Source organism: Mauremys reevesii, linkage group 1, assembly GCF_016161935.1.
Source record: "Mauremys reevesii isolate NIE-2019 linkage group 1, ASM1616193v1, whole genome shotgun sequence".
Classification (NCBI taxonomy): Eukaryota; Metazoa; Chordata; order Testudines; family Geoemydidae; genus Mauremys; species Mauremys reevesii.
The window spans coordinates 3,678,825-3,694,522 of record NC_052623.1 but is presented as its reverse complement, the minus strand read 5'-3'; the positions used below and the strand labels follow the sequence as shown (position 1 = coordinate 3,694,522).

General features: G+C 43.8%; 2 protein-coding genes across 2 annotated transcripts; both read right to left on the bottom strand.

Annotated features, from left to right (window-relative positions):
• Nucleotides 1-308: 308 nt before the first annotated feature.
• On the bottom strand, nucleotides 309-1,253 carry LOC120399842 (olfactory receptor 52R1-like). The gene has a single exon (XM_039528457.1). It carries the CDS (start codon nucleotides 1,251-1,253, stop codon nucleotides 309-311), a length of 945 nt encoding a protein of 314 aa, XP_039384391.1.
• Nucleotides 1,254-11,777: 10,524 nt separating this feature from the next.
• LOC120381597 (olfactory receptor 52M1-like) lies at nucleotides 11,778-12,722 on the bottom strand. The gene has a single exon (XM_039499752.1). It carries the CDS (start codon nucleotides 12,720-12,722, stop codon nucleotides 11,778-11,780), a length of 945 nt encoding a protein of 314 aa, XP_039355686.1.
• Between the last annotated feature and the right edge of the window lie 2,976 nt (nucleotides 12,723-15,698).

Below are 15,698 nucleotides of genomic sequence, written 5' to 3'. Positions count from 1 at the left end.
CCAATTTGTTGCTACCTTTCTAACTGCTAAGAATTAATAAGTTCTATACAGACTGATTCCCCAGTTTGTCATGCTGACTCAGCACAGTAAGGTCAGGAAAGGATTTAATGTCTCTTTCACTGACCAGTAAGTGATTGAAGGAAGAGGGCCCAGCACCATGTCACCAGCCAGTGCTTCACGGAGCTCAGTCTCAGAACCAGAGCACCAGGAGAAAAACTAGTTGGAATCATAGAATCTCAGGGTTGGAAGGGACCTCAGGAGGTATCTAGTCCAACCCCCTGCTCAAAGCAGGACCAATCCCCAACTAATCATCCCTTATGAGTAATGAACCGGAGCAGCCTGTCCCGGATCTGTTTGGTCCTCACCCCATAGATGATGGGGTTTATCATGGGGGGCACCAGTAGGTTCATGTTGCCAATAAGAACATGGAAATGCAGGGGCACATTCTGTCCAAAACGGTACGTGAGGGAGGAGAAGAGACCCGGGATGTAAAAGATTAAGGTGACACAGAGGTGGGAGACGCAGGTTCCAAAAGTCTTGAGCCGAGCGTCCTTTGTGGGGAGGCTGAAGATGGCCCTGAGGATCTGGGTATAGGACATGGCAATAAAAATCCCATCCAGACCCATTACACACAATAGCACAAAGAGACCATAGTAACTGCTGACCTGGGTGTCGCCACAGGCCAGCTTCACTACGGATATGTGTGCGCAGAATGGCTCGGGGATGATGTTGGTTCTGCAGTATCGCCACTGTCTTACCAGGAAGGGATAGGGCAGTACGAGCATGCTACTGCGCAGCACCACGGCCAGCCCCATCTTGGCCACCACTGGGTTTGTCAGGATGGTGGAATGTCTCAGAGGATGGCAGATGGCCACATAGCGATCGAAACCCATGGCCACAAAGATCCCAGACTCCATCCCCGAGAAGCAGTGAATGAAGTATAGCTGGGTGAGGCAGGCAATGAAATCAATCTCCTGGGAATTGAACCAGAAGATTGCCAGCATTTTGGGCAGGACGGATGTAGACAGGACCAGGTCAGTGACGGCCAGCATGCAGAGGAAATAGTACATGGGCCCGTGGAGGCTTGAATCCCTCTTTACAATGATCAGGATGGTGAAATTCCCCAAGATGGCTATTGCATACATGGTGCAGAAGGGGATGGAGATCCAGACATGGGCTGTCTCCAGGCCAGGAATACCTAGCAGGATGAAGATGGAGGGGTTGGTGAAGTCGGTTGTGTTGGAATTTGACATGGAGAAGGAGTGAATGTGTCCAACTCTGAGGCAGAACGGTGTCTCTTGCATGTACCGTGCGTTCTCCTGACTTCCTGTATGTTCCCAGAGTCAAGGGTGATGGTCGCAGTACAAATGCCTGCATGGAGAGACAATGTGAATATGAGACACTGCATACACTATAGGAGTCTGTTCTCATTGGTGAAGCAGATTGGAGAAGCAGATAGGGGACTGGAGCACATGACTTATGGGGAGATGCTGAGGCAACTGGGATTATTTAGTCTGCGGAAGAGAAGAGTGAGGGGGGATTTGGTTGCTGCTTTCAACTACCTGAAAGCGGTTACAAAGAGGATGGATCTAGACTGTTCTCAGTGATACCCGATGACAGAAGAAGGAGCAATCGTCTCAAATGGCAGTGTGAGAGGTTTAGGTTGGATGTTAGGAAAAACTTTTTCACTAGGACGGTGATGAAGCACTGGAATGGGTTACCTAGGGCGGTGGTAGAATCTCCTTCTGTCATAACTATAAAGGGAAGGATAACAACCCTCCTGAGTACAATACTATAAAATCCCTCCTGGCCAGAGACACCAAAATCCTTTAGCAGTAAAGGGCTAAGAAGCTCAGGTAACCTGGCTGACACCTGACCCAAAGGACCAATAAGGGGACAAGATATTTTCAAATCTTGTGGCGGCAGGGAGGCTTTGTTTGTGCTCTTTGTTTTGGGGGTTGTTCGCTCTTGGGACTAAGGGGGAGTGGACATCAATCCAGGCTCTCCAAATCTTTCTGAGCAAGTCTCTCATATTTCAAATTTGTAAGTAACAGCCAGACAGATTGTTAAGAACTTCAAAAAGATCTCACAAAACTAAGTGATTGGGCAACAAAATGGCAAATGAAATTTAATGTGGCTAAATGTAAAGTAATACACATTAGAAAAAAATAACCCCAACTATACATACAATATGATGGGGGCTAATTTAGCTACAACGAGTCAGGAAAAAGATCTTGGAGTTATCGTGGATAGTTCTCTGAAGATGTCCACGCAGTGTGCAGAGGCGGTCAAAAAAGCAAACAGAATGTTAGGAATCATTAAAAAGGGGATAGAGAATAAGACTGAGAATATAGTATTGCCCGTATATAAGTCCATGGTACGCCCACATCTAAAATACTGTGTACAGATGTGGTCTCCTCACCTCAAAAAATATATTGTAGCACTAGAAAAGGTTCAGAAAAGGGCAACTAAAATGATTAGGGGGTTGCAGAGGGTCCCATACGAGGGAAGATATAAGAGGCTAGGACTCTTCAGCTTGGAAAAGAGAATACTAAGGGGGGATATGATAGAGGTATATATAATCATGAGTGATGTTGAGAAAGTGGCTAAGGAAAAGTTATTTACTTATTCCCATAATACAAGAACTATGGGGTCACCAAATGAAATTAATAGGCAGCAGGTTTAAAACAAATAAAAGGAAGTTCTTCTTCACGCAGCACACAGTCAACTTGTGGAACTCCTACCTGAGGAGGTTGTGAAGGCTAGGACTATAACAATGTTTAAAAGGGGACTGGATAAATTCATGGTGGCTAAGTCCATAAATGGCTATTAGCCAGGATGGGAAAGAATGGTGTCCCTAGCCTCTGTTCGTCAGAGGATGGAGATGGATGGCAGGATAGAGATCACTTGATCATTGCCTGTTAGGTTCACTCCCTCTGGGGCATCTGGCATTGGCCACTGTCGGTAGACAGATACTGGGCTGGATGGACATTTGGTCTGACCCGGTATGGCTGTTCTTATGTTCTTATGCAAGGCCTGTTAGTTTATCTTTGTTTTCTCAACTTGTGAATTTTCCCTTTGCTAGAGGGAGGTTTATCCCTGATTTGTTGTAACTTTGAAACTAAGGCTAGAGGGGGTTCCTTTGCGTTCTTTGAATCTGATTACCCTTCCTTAGAGGTTTTTAAGGTCAGGCTTGACAAAGCCCTGGCTGGGATGATTTAGTTGGGAATTGGTCCTGCCTTGAGCAGGTGGTTGGACTAGATGACCTCCTGAAGTCCCTTCCAACACTGATATACTATGATTCTGTGATTCTTCACACACTGAAAAAAAGACATTTTCATTATTTATAGAAATGAATTATGAACAACTGACCCTACTAATACCAATTCCATATTTTTTGGTATGTGTCAATAATTCCTACATGTCGTGGTGTGGTAAAGCTTAATAGGAAATAGCAGGAAACATGACGTTGGGTACTGGTTATCCATCATAATTCCTTAATACAACGAAAGACAGGCTAGGGAGTCCATGCTGTAGGGAGTTCCCCATTCACCCCGTTGTTCAAAACCTGAGAAGGGAGGTGGGGAAACAGACAAATAAACAAAAAATACTTTTGCCAAGTCATGCTCCGGGGGGAAAATCCCAGCTAGACGCACCCCAAGGAAAAGACCTGGGCATCATTGATAGCAACTCAGTGGAAACACCTACTGTGGTAAATGATGGGGGTAGAACCCCTTTTATGAACACCCAGCCAGTCAGTTAGCCATGAAAATCCTTCTTCGGAGCTGTTCTGTACTTGCCTTGCCTGTAAAGGGTGAAGACGTCTTCCCTTCACCCAGACGAAATGCTTAGGTAAGAGGAAGTGAGTTGGCACCTGGCCAAAAGAGCCAATGAGAAGACTAGAAACTTTGAAAATTGAGAAAAAACTTCCTGTCTTTGTGAGGGTTGTTGTTTTCTCTCGGCTGGAGAGACAGAGAGCAGCAGGTGTGCTGTAAAGATTGGGCCAGATCTGAAAAACCATCAGCATTTATACCTAAAAATTGCTCATTTGGAACTGGACCCCAAGGAAGACATTATTGGGTGTTAATTATTTCAGTTTCTCTTTTAATATCTTGCAACACCCTGATTTTCTAGATGTGTTTTCTTTATTTTTTTAAGAAAATCATCTTTTTAGGAACATGATTTGATTTTTGAGTTTTAAAAACAAGAGGTCTATCCACACACTATAGACATAGTTAAGTGAATCAAGGGTTCGGAGATCAGCTGGTACAACAGCTGCGTTTTCTTTTGTTTGTTTTTTTCCTTGGCTTCCCTGGGAGAGGGCTGGAAAAGCCAAGGGACTTCAGGGAAAAGATCCCAGGTGAGTTTTCCTGGATTTTAAGAGGCATTTTTTTCACTTGGTTGGTGGCAGCACTACTACCAGGGCCAGGGGGATCTGTAACCTTGGGAGTTTAATACAAGCGTGGAGTGGCCAGGTATTTTTAAGGTCTTTTGCAGACTCCCACCTTCCGCACTCAACGTGCCAGCGTGGGGAATCAGCCTTGACACTTGCTCGTTCACATGGGTGGCTTAAAGAAAGACAATGTTCAGCTACCTAATGAAAGGGATGGGGAATAACCTGCTCTGGACACGCACACAGTTTTTGTCACCCAGTCTCCATAAAGGATGTAGAGATCAAAAGAGGATTTCTGAGACAGGTTGTGAAAATGGGCAAGGCTTCCATATGAGGACAGACTGAAAGTCTGGGCCTGTTTAGTTTTGAGAAGAGACAAAGAAGGGGGCATATGAGAAAGGAGAGAAAAATAAAGAATGGAACTGATCACATTCAAATCGAGAGAGAACAGTTCCCACCAGTAACATCTATAGACACTTAGTGCTTCAACTAATTCGCCAAAGCTGAGGTAAATTATCAGCAAAGCTGATTGGGAGGAAAGACTTGAGAGACAAAAATGGGAATGAAAGCTAAGAGTTCTTTAAAAAGAGTTTATTAGATAGTTAAAAATCCAAGATTCCACAATCAAGAAAGTGGACAACTTTGGACAAAAATCTGGTTCATTGACAAAGCGAAGGTAGCATTTAGGGTGAAAAAAATATTAAACAAATGGTGAAAAGGGAAAATAAATAGCAAATACAAACTGATACATGATGTTAAAAACATCAGGGGAAAATCCATGGTAAGGGTAATCAAAAGGAGGTTATTAAAGAACAAAAGAAATTCTGGAAAAGGTTTAGGACATGTTTCAGAAAAGGTAAATGTGTTCATGGAATAGTTTTGTTCTGCATTTGGAAAGAAACAGAATGAGGTGCTCATATCACAAGAGGATGAAACACTTTCCTGTCCAAGAGCAGTCAAGGAGGGTGTTAAACAACATTTCCAATAGAACCATAGAGTTACAAACACCAGAGTTACAAACTGACCAATCAGCAACACCTCTCATTCACAATTTTTAAAAAAAGCAAATCATAAAAATTCTGTGTTAAACGTAAAGTATGAAAAAATGAAGAGAAAGTTAAAAAAAGATTTAAGAAGGATAAGAAACAATGGAAAAGCTGGTATGGGGTTAGTTTAAAAAAACTTTAGGAATTTAATTAATGCCAGTCAACAACAGGTCTTGTAAAATAAACCTTAATTCTTCCTTTAATGACAATACACATTTGGTTGATCAAGGGAACTGTGTAGATGCAATAGACTGAGATTTCTCTAAGGCATTCCAATTAGTAGGGGAAAATATTCAGATAAAAAAATGAAGACTGTACAATATCAGTGGAGCGGAGGTAAAATTGAGTAAAAACTGGCTAGCAGACAGATCTCAGCAAGCAGTTGTCAATGGGCCATTGTCAGTCGATGGGGTTGGTTTTGGTGGGGCTCTGCATGGTTCCTTTCTAGGCCTGAGGCTATTCAATATTTTCATTAATGATATAGGAGCAAATAGAAAATTACTGCAGATAAAATTGGTGGACATCCCAAAGATGGGCTGAGTGGTTACTATCGAACGCAGGGATTTAGGGGTCACTGTGGATGGCCAGCTCATTGTGAGCTACTAGTGCGAAGCTGTGGCCAAAAGGGCTGACACAGTCCTTGGATGCAAAAAGAGCTGAGTGGTGAGTTGGAGCCGGGGAAAGATTTTACCTCTGCACCTGGCATTGGTGAAACCAATGATGAGCAGTCCTGGGGGCTAGATTTCAAAAGGGATGCAGAAAAATTGGAGAAGGTGCAGGGAAGGTGCAGGGAAGAGCCACCCAAATTTTTGGAGGCTAGAGAAAATGCCGGACAGTGAGAGAGAGACTGAAAGAAATGCACGTATTTGTCTTAAATAGTAATAATGGGCTCTTAAATCAGGAGGAGAAAGGCAGAACAAAGCCCAGTGGGTGGAAGCTAAACACTAGACGTAATTCAGCTAGAAATAAAGACCAATGTTTAGCATTCAGGATGATTTAACCATTGGAACAAACTGCAAGGGGAATTGGTGGATTCTCCAATTCCACATGTCTACAGAGCAGGACAGGATGCTTTCCTGGAAGATCTACTTGAGGGCTTCTCAACACATAACATGCCACAGCAACACTGCCATAGCGCTTCAGTGTAGTAATAGCTAGGTCAATGTATAGGAAAGATGTAGGGAAACTGGATCCAGTGGCAATTGACAAAGATGTTCCAAGGCATGGTGTATGACCCATATGCGAAAGCTGAAGGGACCAGATATGTTTAGTTTGGAAAAGTGGAGATTAAGGAGGGACATGATAATGGTCGTCAAATACTTCAAAGGCTGCCATAAAAAAGGTGGTAGAGAGTTGTTCTCTCTTGCCAGAAAGGGTAGGACGAGAGGCAATGGGTTTAAATTACAGCAGAGCAGATTTAGATGAAATCTCAGGAAAAAACTTCCTGGACAGCCATCTGCCTTGGGGAAGGTTTAGACCGAACACATCCTGTTTCTTGGCAAGGGGTCAGACTAGCTAATCATTTGGTCCCTTCTGACTCTGGGGCTCTATGATTCTACAATGTAAAATCCTACTGTGGACTCGTGACAAACAAGTCAAGAGGCTTAATATAGAGGTAACTGGGAGAAAGTTAATGGCCTGTATTATATAGGAGGTCAGACTGGATGATCTAATGGTCCCTTCTCACCTTAAACTCCATGAATCTATTGCTGAAGAAAGCAGACCAGGCATTTCTATTTGCTGTGACAATTCAATTCCCTTTAAAGTCTGCACATGTGACACTGATGAAAGGAAATTGTTTACATAATCCACAATTGGCCTGTGTAACTCCTTGCCACAGACATTATTGGACATTATCAGCCTGTAGCCCTGAGGATTAATCTGTTGGTCTGTATAAAATGTCTTTTTGATAAAAGTGTGTAGGCTGTATAGATTAATAGAATTTGCAATAAGCTGTAATGATACCTAGAAGCTTCTGGGCCAGACATCCCTCTCTATTTCCCTGAATGTGACCTGAAAGCTACCTTTAAGACCCTTACTAAAAAGTGATATAATACAAAAAAACAAATTGTCTTCTGACTTTCTGAACTTCTTCACCTAGTTAACCTTTCACTAGAGTAGGTGCAAAAGTAGTAAAATAACAAGTTTAAAATATAATAAGTTTATAACAAGATACGTTGTCATTTCAAAGGTCAGCCTATGAAGGCAGGTAAAAGCACCTCCACTGGACCTTCTTTGGGAAAGACAAATTTGGATATAGGAGGGAAGGAGGATTTTCCTAAAGGTGTGTGATATAATCCACCATTAGTAGGCGATCTATATTCTTCTCTCTTCTTCATCCTCACCCCCTGCCTACACAAAAGCTGTCAACTACTGATAAGTCGTCTTGTTCTGTGTAAGTATGAACTAATGTATAATTATATATCTTAATTTCTCCTTCACCCTAAGGCAAGGGTGCTATTCAAGTTTTATTTCTTTATAACTTCTTTTATAACTATACTTCTTCCTGTCCTGAAGAGGTGTGAGTGCTGCAGAGTGCATTGCAGTGTGCAGAGAACATTAATATCATATATAATCTCTAAGAACTGTGATATATTTTGTTTTTTTTAACTTCATATTTTAATTTACACATTTTACATTTACTTCTTGTTTGTTTGTTTTTAAATTCTTGTTTGAACTTCTCTTGTTTAAAAGTGTAATTCCCTTGTATCTTAATGTATTAAAATTGTTCTGTGTCTATTGATTCAACTTTATCTTCTCTTATCTGATTTATCTTCTGATCAGCACATATTATATTATTATTAATTATTATTAATATTAATTAATTATTAATTAAAAATTAAATTAATTATTAAATAAAATTAAAAAAATAAATAAATTAAGTGGTACCTAACCCACCCTCAAATAGCCAGAGCCCTGAAATGCAAGAGGAGGAGGTAACAGTCTCCATACATTAACACACAGCTGGCTCTTAAAGTCTTTACTCACTTCTTGTTCCAAGAGGAGTTTTGCCTCAGTGGAGCCTCAGCAAACTATGGGCCAGGGCTCCAAAATTCATCCTTTGTATTTTTCATCTACTAATACCTTTCTCTTGGAGGATCCACTAGGCCACTGGGAAACATGCATTCACCTTGGGTAGGAAGCCATCAGCTGGGGCAGACAGGTGTGCACAGAAAATACTGGAGCAAACTCATCCACTGTGGCAGGGGCCCTGGGATGTTTAATGGCTATGCAGGGCAGAAAATACCTCAAACTTACTGTCTATCCCATCATGCCCACGTTGCACTAAGTTTGTCAAGGAGGTGAGCTCCTCAGCAAGAGATGGTACCTGTGAATCCTGAGATGGAAGTGTCCTCCCTGGAAATCCCTATCAGGTAGCCATGTCTCACACCTCTGTCAGCCCAGCATCTGCAGCAGCATTGCACACCAAGAGCCGACACAGGGGTGAGCACAGTTTATAATATAGCTCTGCGCAGTCTCAGGGGGGTTCACTCAGCCTCTAGGGGAGAAGCAGCATCTGGATGCAAACAGGCTGGAGACCAGCCAGTCTGTGCTTCTGTGCTAATTATCAAGCTTTAGGAGTAAACAGTAATTAAGGGACCTTCCCAAAGGGAGATGAGAACTCTTGGGCTCTGTGCTGAGTCAGAGAGCAATTGCTGCTCTGTGCATTTGTATATATGTAAAAATTATAGTTGATTAGGAAGAAAAACTAGGGCTTAGTTCTAGATCTCCATAGGGTCTGATACCCTGTCAATAACCAGGACGGAGGGGTAGATAATAGACAGATAGATCTGGAGACAGATGCCTGTGGGGAGCACCTGGGTTTTAAACACTGTTATGAGACTGAACAAATTCTCCTCTCTGAGCTGAACAGGAGGACATTACTAACACTCTGTAGCTGCCAAGCATGGATTGACCTAATCTGTAGCTAAAGGCAATGAAGGGTGGTGGCAGTTAGGCCCTTGCTTGTGTGTATTATCATGTTTATTATTTATTGTCACTATTTGTGTGGAAGCCTCCAGAGTTCCCACTGCAGTTCAGGACCCATTGTGCTAGGCCCTTCGCGCACACAGAAGAAACGGCCCATGTGTGACGTCATTGACAGGAACTGTGACTGTATAGACCATTGTTGCAACCAAGATCCCATAGTTACCCCAAAGCTTGTACAAAGGAGGTGTCTGTGGAAAGGTTGTAATTTGCTGGTTAGGATTATGCTGTCTGTAAGTGTGTATCATGTTTGTATCTGAAGTTATGAATACTGGCTATGTACTAGTATCCCAATGTGTTTCATTCTGAGAAGCCTCAGTGAAGCATTTATTTGGTCAGCTTCTTGAGAAAGGACTATTCTGGGTAAGTGCCCAGTCAAGAAACACTTAACTGATATTGGACATTGGGAGACTCCCATCCTCATCTGAGGAGCCTTCCTGGGAACATTCAAGGTAGCATGTGAGCAATGGCTGCTCTACCTGCAAACTGAGTCATGCATGGACATGTGACTTGCCCATGTGACTCCAAACTCCATCTTGCTGCTGTGATTTTCCACAGTAAGAACAAAGGGGTTTCCTTCCACCTGGCAGAGGATATAAAAGGCCCTTGAAACCCCTCCATTTTGTCTTCTATCCTGCTTCTGACCTCTGGAGAAACTTTACTACAAACTGACGCTCTGAACAAAGGCCTGAAGGACCCATCCAAGCTGGGGTGTTTGTACTCCAGAGCTTGATTGTTTTAAATCAGCAGAAATCCCATCAAACCTGAAACAAGCACTTTGCAATTGTTGTATGTATTTGTTTCCATTTATCCTGTTTTAATTCTAATCTATTTTCCTTCTTTTTATAAATAAACCTTTAAGATATGAAATTCTCAAGGATTGGCAACAGTGTGATTTGTTTTTGAAATCTGAATTCTATATTGACCTGTGTCTGGGGCTTGGTTTTCATAACTGTTCATCCCTGTAAGGAATGGTGCTGGTGATCATACTGGAGTGTCTGAAGACCCCTAATAGATGAGGCCTGTGATTAATGGATTTGTTTAGCATTGCAAGTGAAGAATAACTGAAACTATTTTGGTTTGAAGTTACTTTTCCCTGACTGGGAATCAAACCCAAGCCACAGTAGTGAAAGTGCCAAATCCTACCCACTAGACCACCAGGGTGGTGCTGATGTTTTTTTCTCAGTGATTTAATGTGGGGGAGACACCTCGTGGAATTTCAACAGAACTGAGCTCTGAGCCAAGACTCTGAGCAGCTCATTAGCTGTGGAGCAGCATCAGCACTCAGGTTGCTTTGTGCAGGCTATTAGAAGAGCGTTAAGCTCCTGCAGGGTCAGGCAGCAGATGAGCTGGGTTTGAGAAATGCAGTGGTGCATAAATTCAGTATTTCCCTAAGTGCCTTTGTGGATCTAGCCCTGGACGCCTTTCTAGAAGATGCTTTAGTCAAACACAAGTTAAGGTAGTTTAAAACCAGGGCGACTAGCTGGCAACACTTGGAAAAAACAGCCAAGTACCCAGATGTCCACTTCTCTCTTTAAAGCCCCCTTTCCTCCTATCTTCATACAAGGACCAGGCTCCCTGCAGCAAAAGAAGCTTTTCCTGTTCTTCCCGTCCTCCAGTGCCTCTGGTGTCACAGCTGCTTGCCCTGCTAGAACCCGGGCAATGCCCCTTCCTTAGGTGGCTGGCAGCTGTAACACCATCGTGGGACGAGAACATGGCGTGATGCTCTATGATTGAATATGACCATTTTTATTATTTTTGCTACCCTGATTATACAATTGCAACAAATGTTGTACATTACATGTCCTCTCACGTGTCAATGGGAAAGCTCTGATTTGCTAAGTATGATTGCCCTGTTTATATGTATGTATCATCCTTGTGTCTGAACTTATGCTTACTGTTGAGGTACTGGTATGAGAGGAGCAGTGCCAGGTCATGGCCAGAGCAGAGATGCTGGGATGCTGAGGACTCCTAGTTTGTTATTCTCAGCTCTGCCACCAACTCATTGTGTGGCCTTGGGTAAATCACTTAACCTCTGTGTGGCTCAGTCGGTCCGTGACATGAGGATAGCGCTGCCTGGCAGCCTAGCTACAGAGCTTCTAGATGTAGTGACTAAAAGTGTCATACAGAATGTATGTTAGACTCAGATTCACTGTTCAGCTTCCGGACCTGGGCAATCAAATATTAAAAGAGAAACCAGCCAGTGCTTCACGGAGCTCAGTCTCAGAACCAGAGCACCAAGAGAAAACTTTAGTTAGAAACATAGAATCATAGAATATTAGGGTTGGAAGGGAGCTCTGGGGGTATCTAGTCCAAGTCCCTGCTCAAAGCAGGACCAATCCCCAACTAAATCATTCCTTATGAGTAATGAACCGGAGCAGCCTGTCCCGGATCTCTTTGGTCCTCACCCCATAGATGATGGGGTGTAGCATGGGGGGCACCAGTAGGTTCATGTTGCCAATGAGAACATGGAAATGCTGGGGCACATTCTGTCCAAAACGGTACGTGAGGGAGGAGAAGAGACCCGGGATGTAAAAGATTAAGGTGACACAGAGGTGGGAGATGCAGGTTCCAAAAGTCTTGAGCCGGGTGTCCTTTGTGGGGAGGCTGAAGATGGCCCTGAGGATGTGGATATAGGACACAGTGATAAAAATCCCATCCAGACCCATTACACACAATAGCACAAAGAGACCATAGTAACTGCTGACCTGGGTGTCGCCACAGGCCAGCTTCACCACAGCCATGTGTGCGCAGAATGGCTCGGGGATGATGTTGGTGCTGCAATATCGCCACTGTCTTACCAGGAAGGGATAGGGCAGTACGAGCATGCTACTGCGCAGCACCACGGCCAGCCCCATCTTGGCCACCACGGGGATTGTCAGGATGGTGGAATGTCTCAGGGGATGGCAGATGGCCACATAGCGATCAAAACCCATGGCCACAATGATCCCGGACTCCATCAATGAGAAGCAGTGAACGAAGTACATCTGGGTGAGGCAGGCACTGAAATCGATCTCCCTGGAATTGAACCAGAAGATTGCCAGCATTTTGGGTAGGATGGATGTAGACAGGACCAGGTCTGCGATGGCCAGCATGCAGAGGAAATAGTACATGGGCCCATGGAGGCTCGGCTCCATCTTCACAATTAACAGGATGGCAAAGTTCCCCAAGATGGCTATGATGAACATGGCCCAGAAGGGGATGGAGATCCATACATGGGCTGCCTCCAGGCCAGGAATACCCTGCAGGATGAAGGTGGAGGGGTTGGTGAAGTCGGTTGTGTTGGAGTTTGACATGGAATACGAGTGAAGGTCTCCAACTCTGAGGTAGAACGGTGTTTCCTGCATGCACTGTATGTTCTCTTGACTTCCTGTATGTGCCCAAGGTCAAGGGTGATGGTTGCAGTACAAATGCCTGGATGGAGAGACAATGTGAATTTGAGACACTACATGCATACTGTAGACTGTTCTTGTTGGTGAAGCAGATTGGTCACTCTTCACACACTGACAAAAGACATTTTCATTATTCATAGAAATAAATTATGAACAACTGACCCTAGTAATGCCAATTCCATATTTTATGGCATGTGTCAATCATTCCTACATGTTGTGGTGAGGTAAAGCTTAATAGGCAATAGCAGGAAACATGACTTTGGGTACTGGTTATCCATCGTTGTTCCTTAATGCAATGAAAGCCAGGTTAGGGAGTGCATGCTGTAGGGAGTTGACCATTCAACTGGTTGCTTAAAACCTGAGAATGGGAAAAAAACCACAAACTTTTGCCAATCCATGCTCCGGGGGCTGGGGGGGGGAACATCCCAGCTAGATGCACCCCACGGAAAAGACATGGGCGTCATTGAGAGCAAATCAGCGGAAACACCTGCCGTGGTAAATGATGGGGGGTAGAACCCCTTTTATGAACACTCACCCAGCCAGTCAGTTAGCTGTGAAAATCCCTCTTAGTAGCTGTTCTCTCCTTGCCTTGCCTGTAAAGAGTGAAGCCGTCTCACTGAAATGCTTAGGAAAAAGGAAGTGAGTTGGCACCTGGCCAAAAGAGCCAATGGGAAGACTAGAAACTTTGAAAATTGAGAAAAAACTTCCCGTCTTTGTGAGGGTTGTTGTTTTCTCTCGGCTGGAGAGACAGAGAGCAGAAGGTGTGCTGTAAAGACTGGGCCGGATATGAAAAACCATCAGCATTTATACCTAAAAATTACTCATTTGGAACTACAGATAAGCAAGTAGAACAGGAAATGTTTAGTTAGACGTGATCAGGTTTATCGCTTTATTTTGGGCTTGTCGAGTCTTCTGTGCTAAACGCAGGGGCTTCTGTTTTCTTTGTAAAATTTAAATTGAACCCCAAGGGAAGACATTCTTGTGTGTTAATGCTTTCAGTTCCTCTTTTAATATCTAGCAACACCCTGATTTTCCAGATGTGTTGTCATAAATATAAAGGGAAAGGTAACCACCTTTCTGTATACTACAGTACTGTAAAATCCCTCCTGGTCAGAGGGACAAAATCCTTTTACCTGTAAAGGGTTAAGAAGCTCAGGTAACCTGGCTGGCACCTGACCAAAAGGAGGGAGAAAAGGCTTTGTTTTGTCTGTCTGTTCTGTGTGCTTGCTGGAGACAGATCAAGCAGGCAAGCAATCCAACTCCATTAGAATTAGTAAGTACTAGTGAAGGAATGCGTTAGCTTATTTTTATTTTGGCTTGTGATTTTCCTTGTCTAGAGGGAGGTCTTGTCTAGAGGGGAGATCCTCTATGTTCTTGAGTCTTTTGTTATTCTGTAAAGTATTTACCATCCCGATTTTACAGCGGTGATTCTTTTACCTTTTCTTTAATTAACATTCATCTTTTCAGAACCTGATTGATTTTTCATCATTTTAAGATCCAAGGATTTGGGTCTATGTTCACCTGTACCAATTGGTGAGGATTTTATTCTCAAGCCTGCCCAAGAAAAGGGGTGTAGGGGCTTGGGAGATTATTCTCAAGCCTGCCCTGGAAAAGGGGTGTAGGGGCTTGGGAGATTATTCTCAAGCCTGCCCAAGAAAAGGGGTGTAGGGGCTTGGGAGATTATTCTCAAGCCTGCCCAGGAAAAGGGGTGTAGGGGTTTGGGGGGATATTTGGGGAAGGTGGGGCTCCAAGTGGCCCTCCCTAAATGCTTGTTTTCTTTGCCTGAAGGCAGAGGTATCAGGTCCTGGTAACAAAGGGATGTTTTTAACCTGTGAGCAGCTGGAGATTTTTGTCTCTGCCTGAGGGCAGGGTAGGTAACTTTCTACAAGGGAATTCACAAGCTAGCTTTTTTTTCCCCTTTCTAGCTCTCGCGGTAGGCTGGGTTGAGTACAAAAAGCAGGAACATGATGACCAGTGACACAGCTAATAAACCAGAGCTGGCTAACTGGCAGTGAAAGAGAATGAACATAAGAGACTGATCGAATTAAAACAACTAGAAATGAAGGCACAGGAAGCTGCCCACAAGAGAGCCCTGGAGCTACAATAAAGAGAGGCAGCATGAACTGGAGTTAAAGAAGGCAAGGGCTAAGCAGAATGTACTGGACAACCCTGGCAATCCTTCTCCAGGTACCGCTTCCCGTCCCATAAAGTTCCCCACCTACAAGGCAGGCGATGATACTGAGGCCTTAGAAAATTTCAAAAGGGCCTGCCTTGGGTACAGCATCTCTACAGACCTGTACATGATGGAGCTGAGACCACAGCTCAGTGGACCCTTAGTAAAGGTGGCAGCTGAAATGCCTAAGGAACACATGAACAGTTATGAACTTTTTTTTAAAAAAGGCCAGAATCAGAATGAGGCTAACACCCGAGCATGCCTGTCGGTGATTCAGAGCCCTAAAGTGGAAACTGGATGTTGCATTTTCCCAACACGCCTACCATATTGAAAAAAATTGGGATGACTGGATATCAGGAGCAAGCGTTAAATCTCTGGAAGATCTTTCTTTCCTAATGAAAATGGAGCAGTTCTTAGAGGGTGTTCCTGAGGAAATAGAAAGGTACATCCTAGATGGGAAGCCCCAAACTGTAATTGAGGTGGGAGAGATTGGAACCAAATGGGTGGAGGTGGCGGAAAAGAAAAAAGACGAGTAGCAGTTGAAACAGATATCAGAAGGGGAAACCCGAGACAACACCCTACCACCAAGGGCAGCCCAAGGCCCCACCTATATCCCAAGGAAAACCCCAAACCCCTTTTCGTTCCACCACACCATTCTCCAGCCATCCAACTTGGCCCAGTGACCAGTCAGCTGGGCGATGTTTTAA

What these genes read in the sequence shown, in the direction of transcription:
- LOC120399842 (XM_039528457.1), bottom strand. Translation starts at nt 1,253, where the DNA reads ATGTCAAATTCCAACACAACCGACTTCACCAACCCCTCCATCTTCATC.
- LOC120381597 (XM_039499752.1), bottom strand. Translation starts at nt 12,722, where the DNA reads ATGTCAAACTCCAACACAACCGACTTCACCAACCCCTCCACCTTCATC.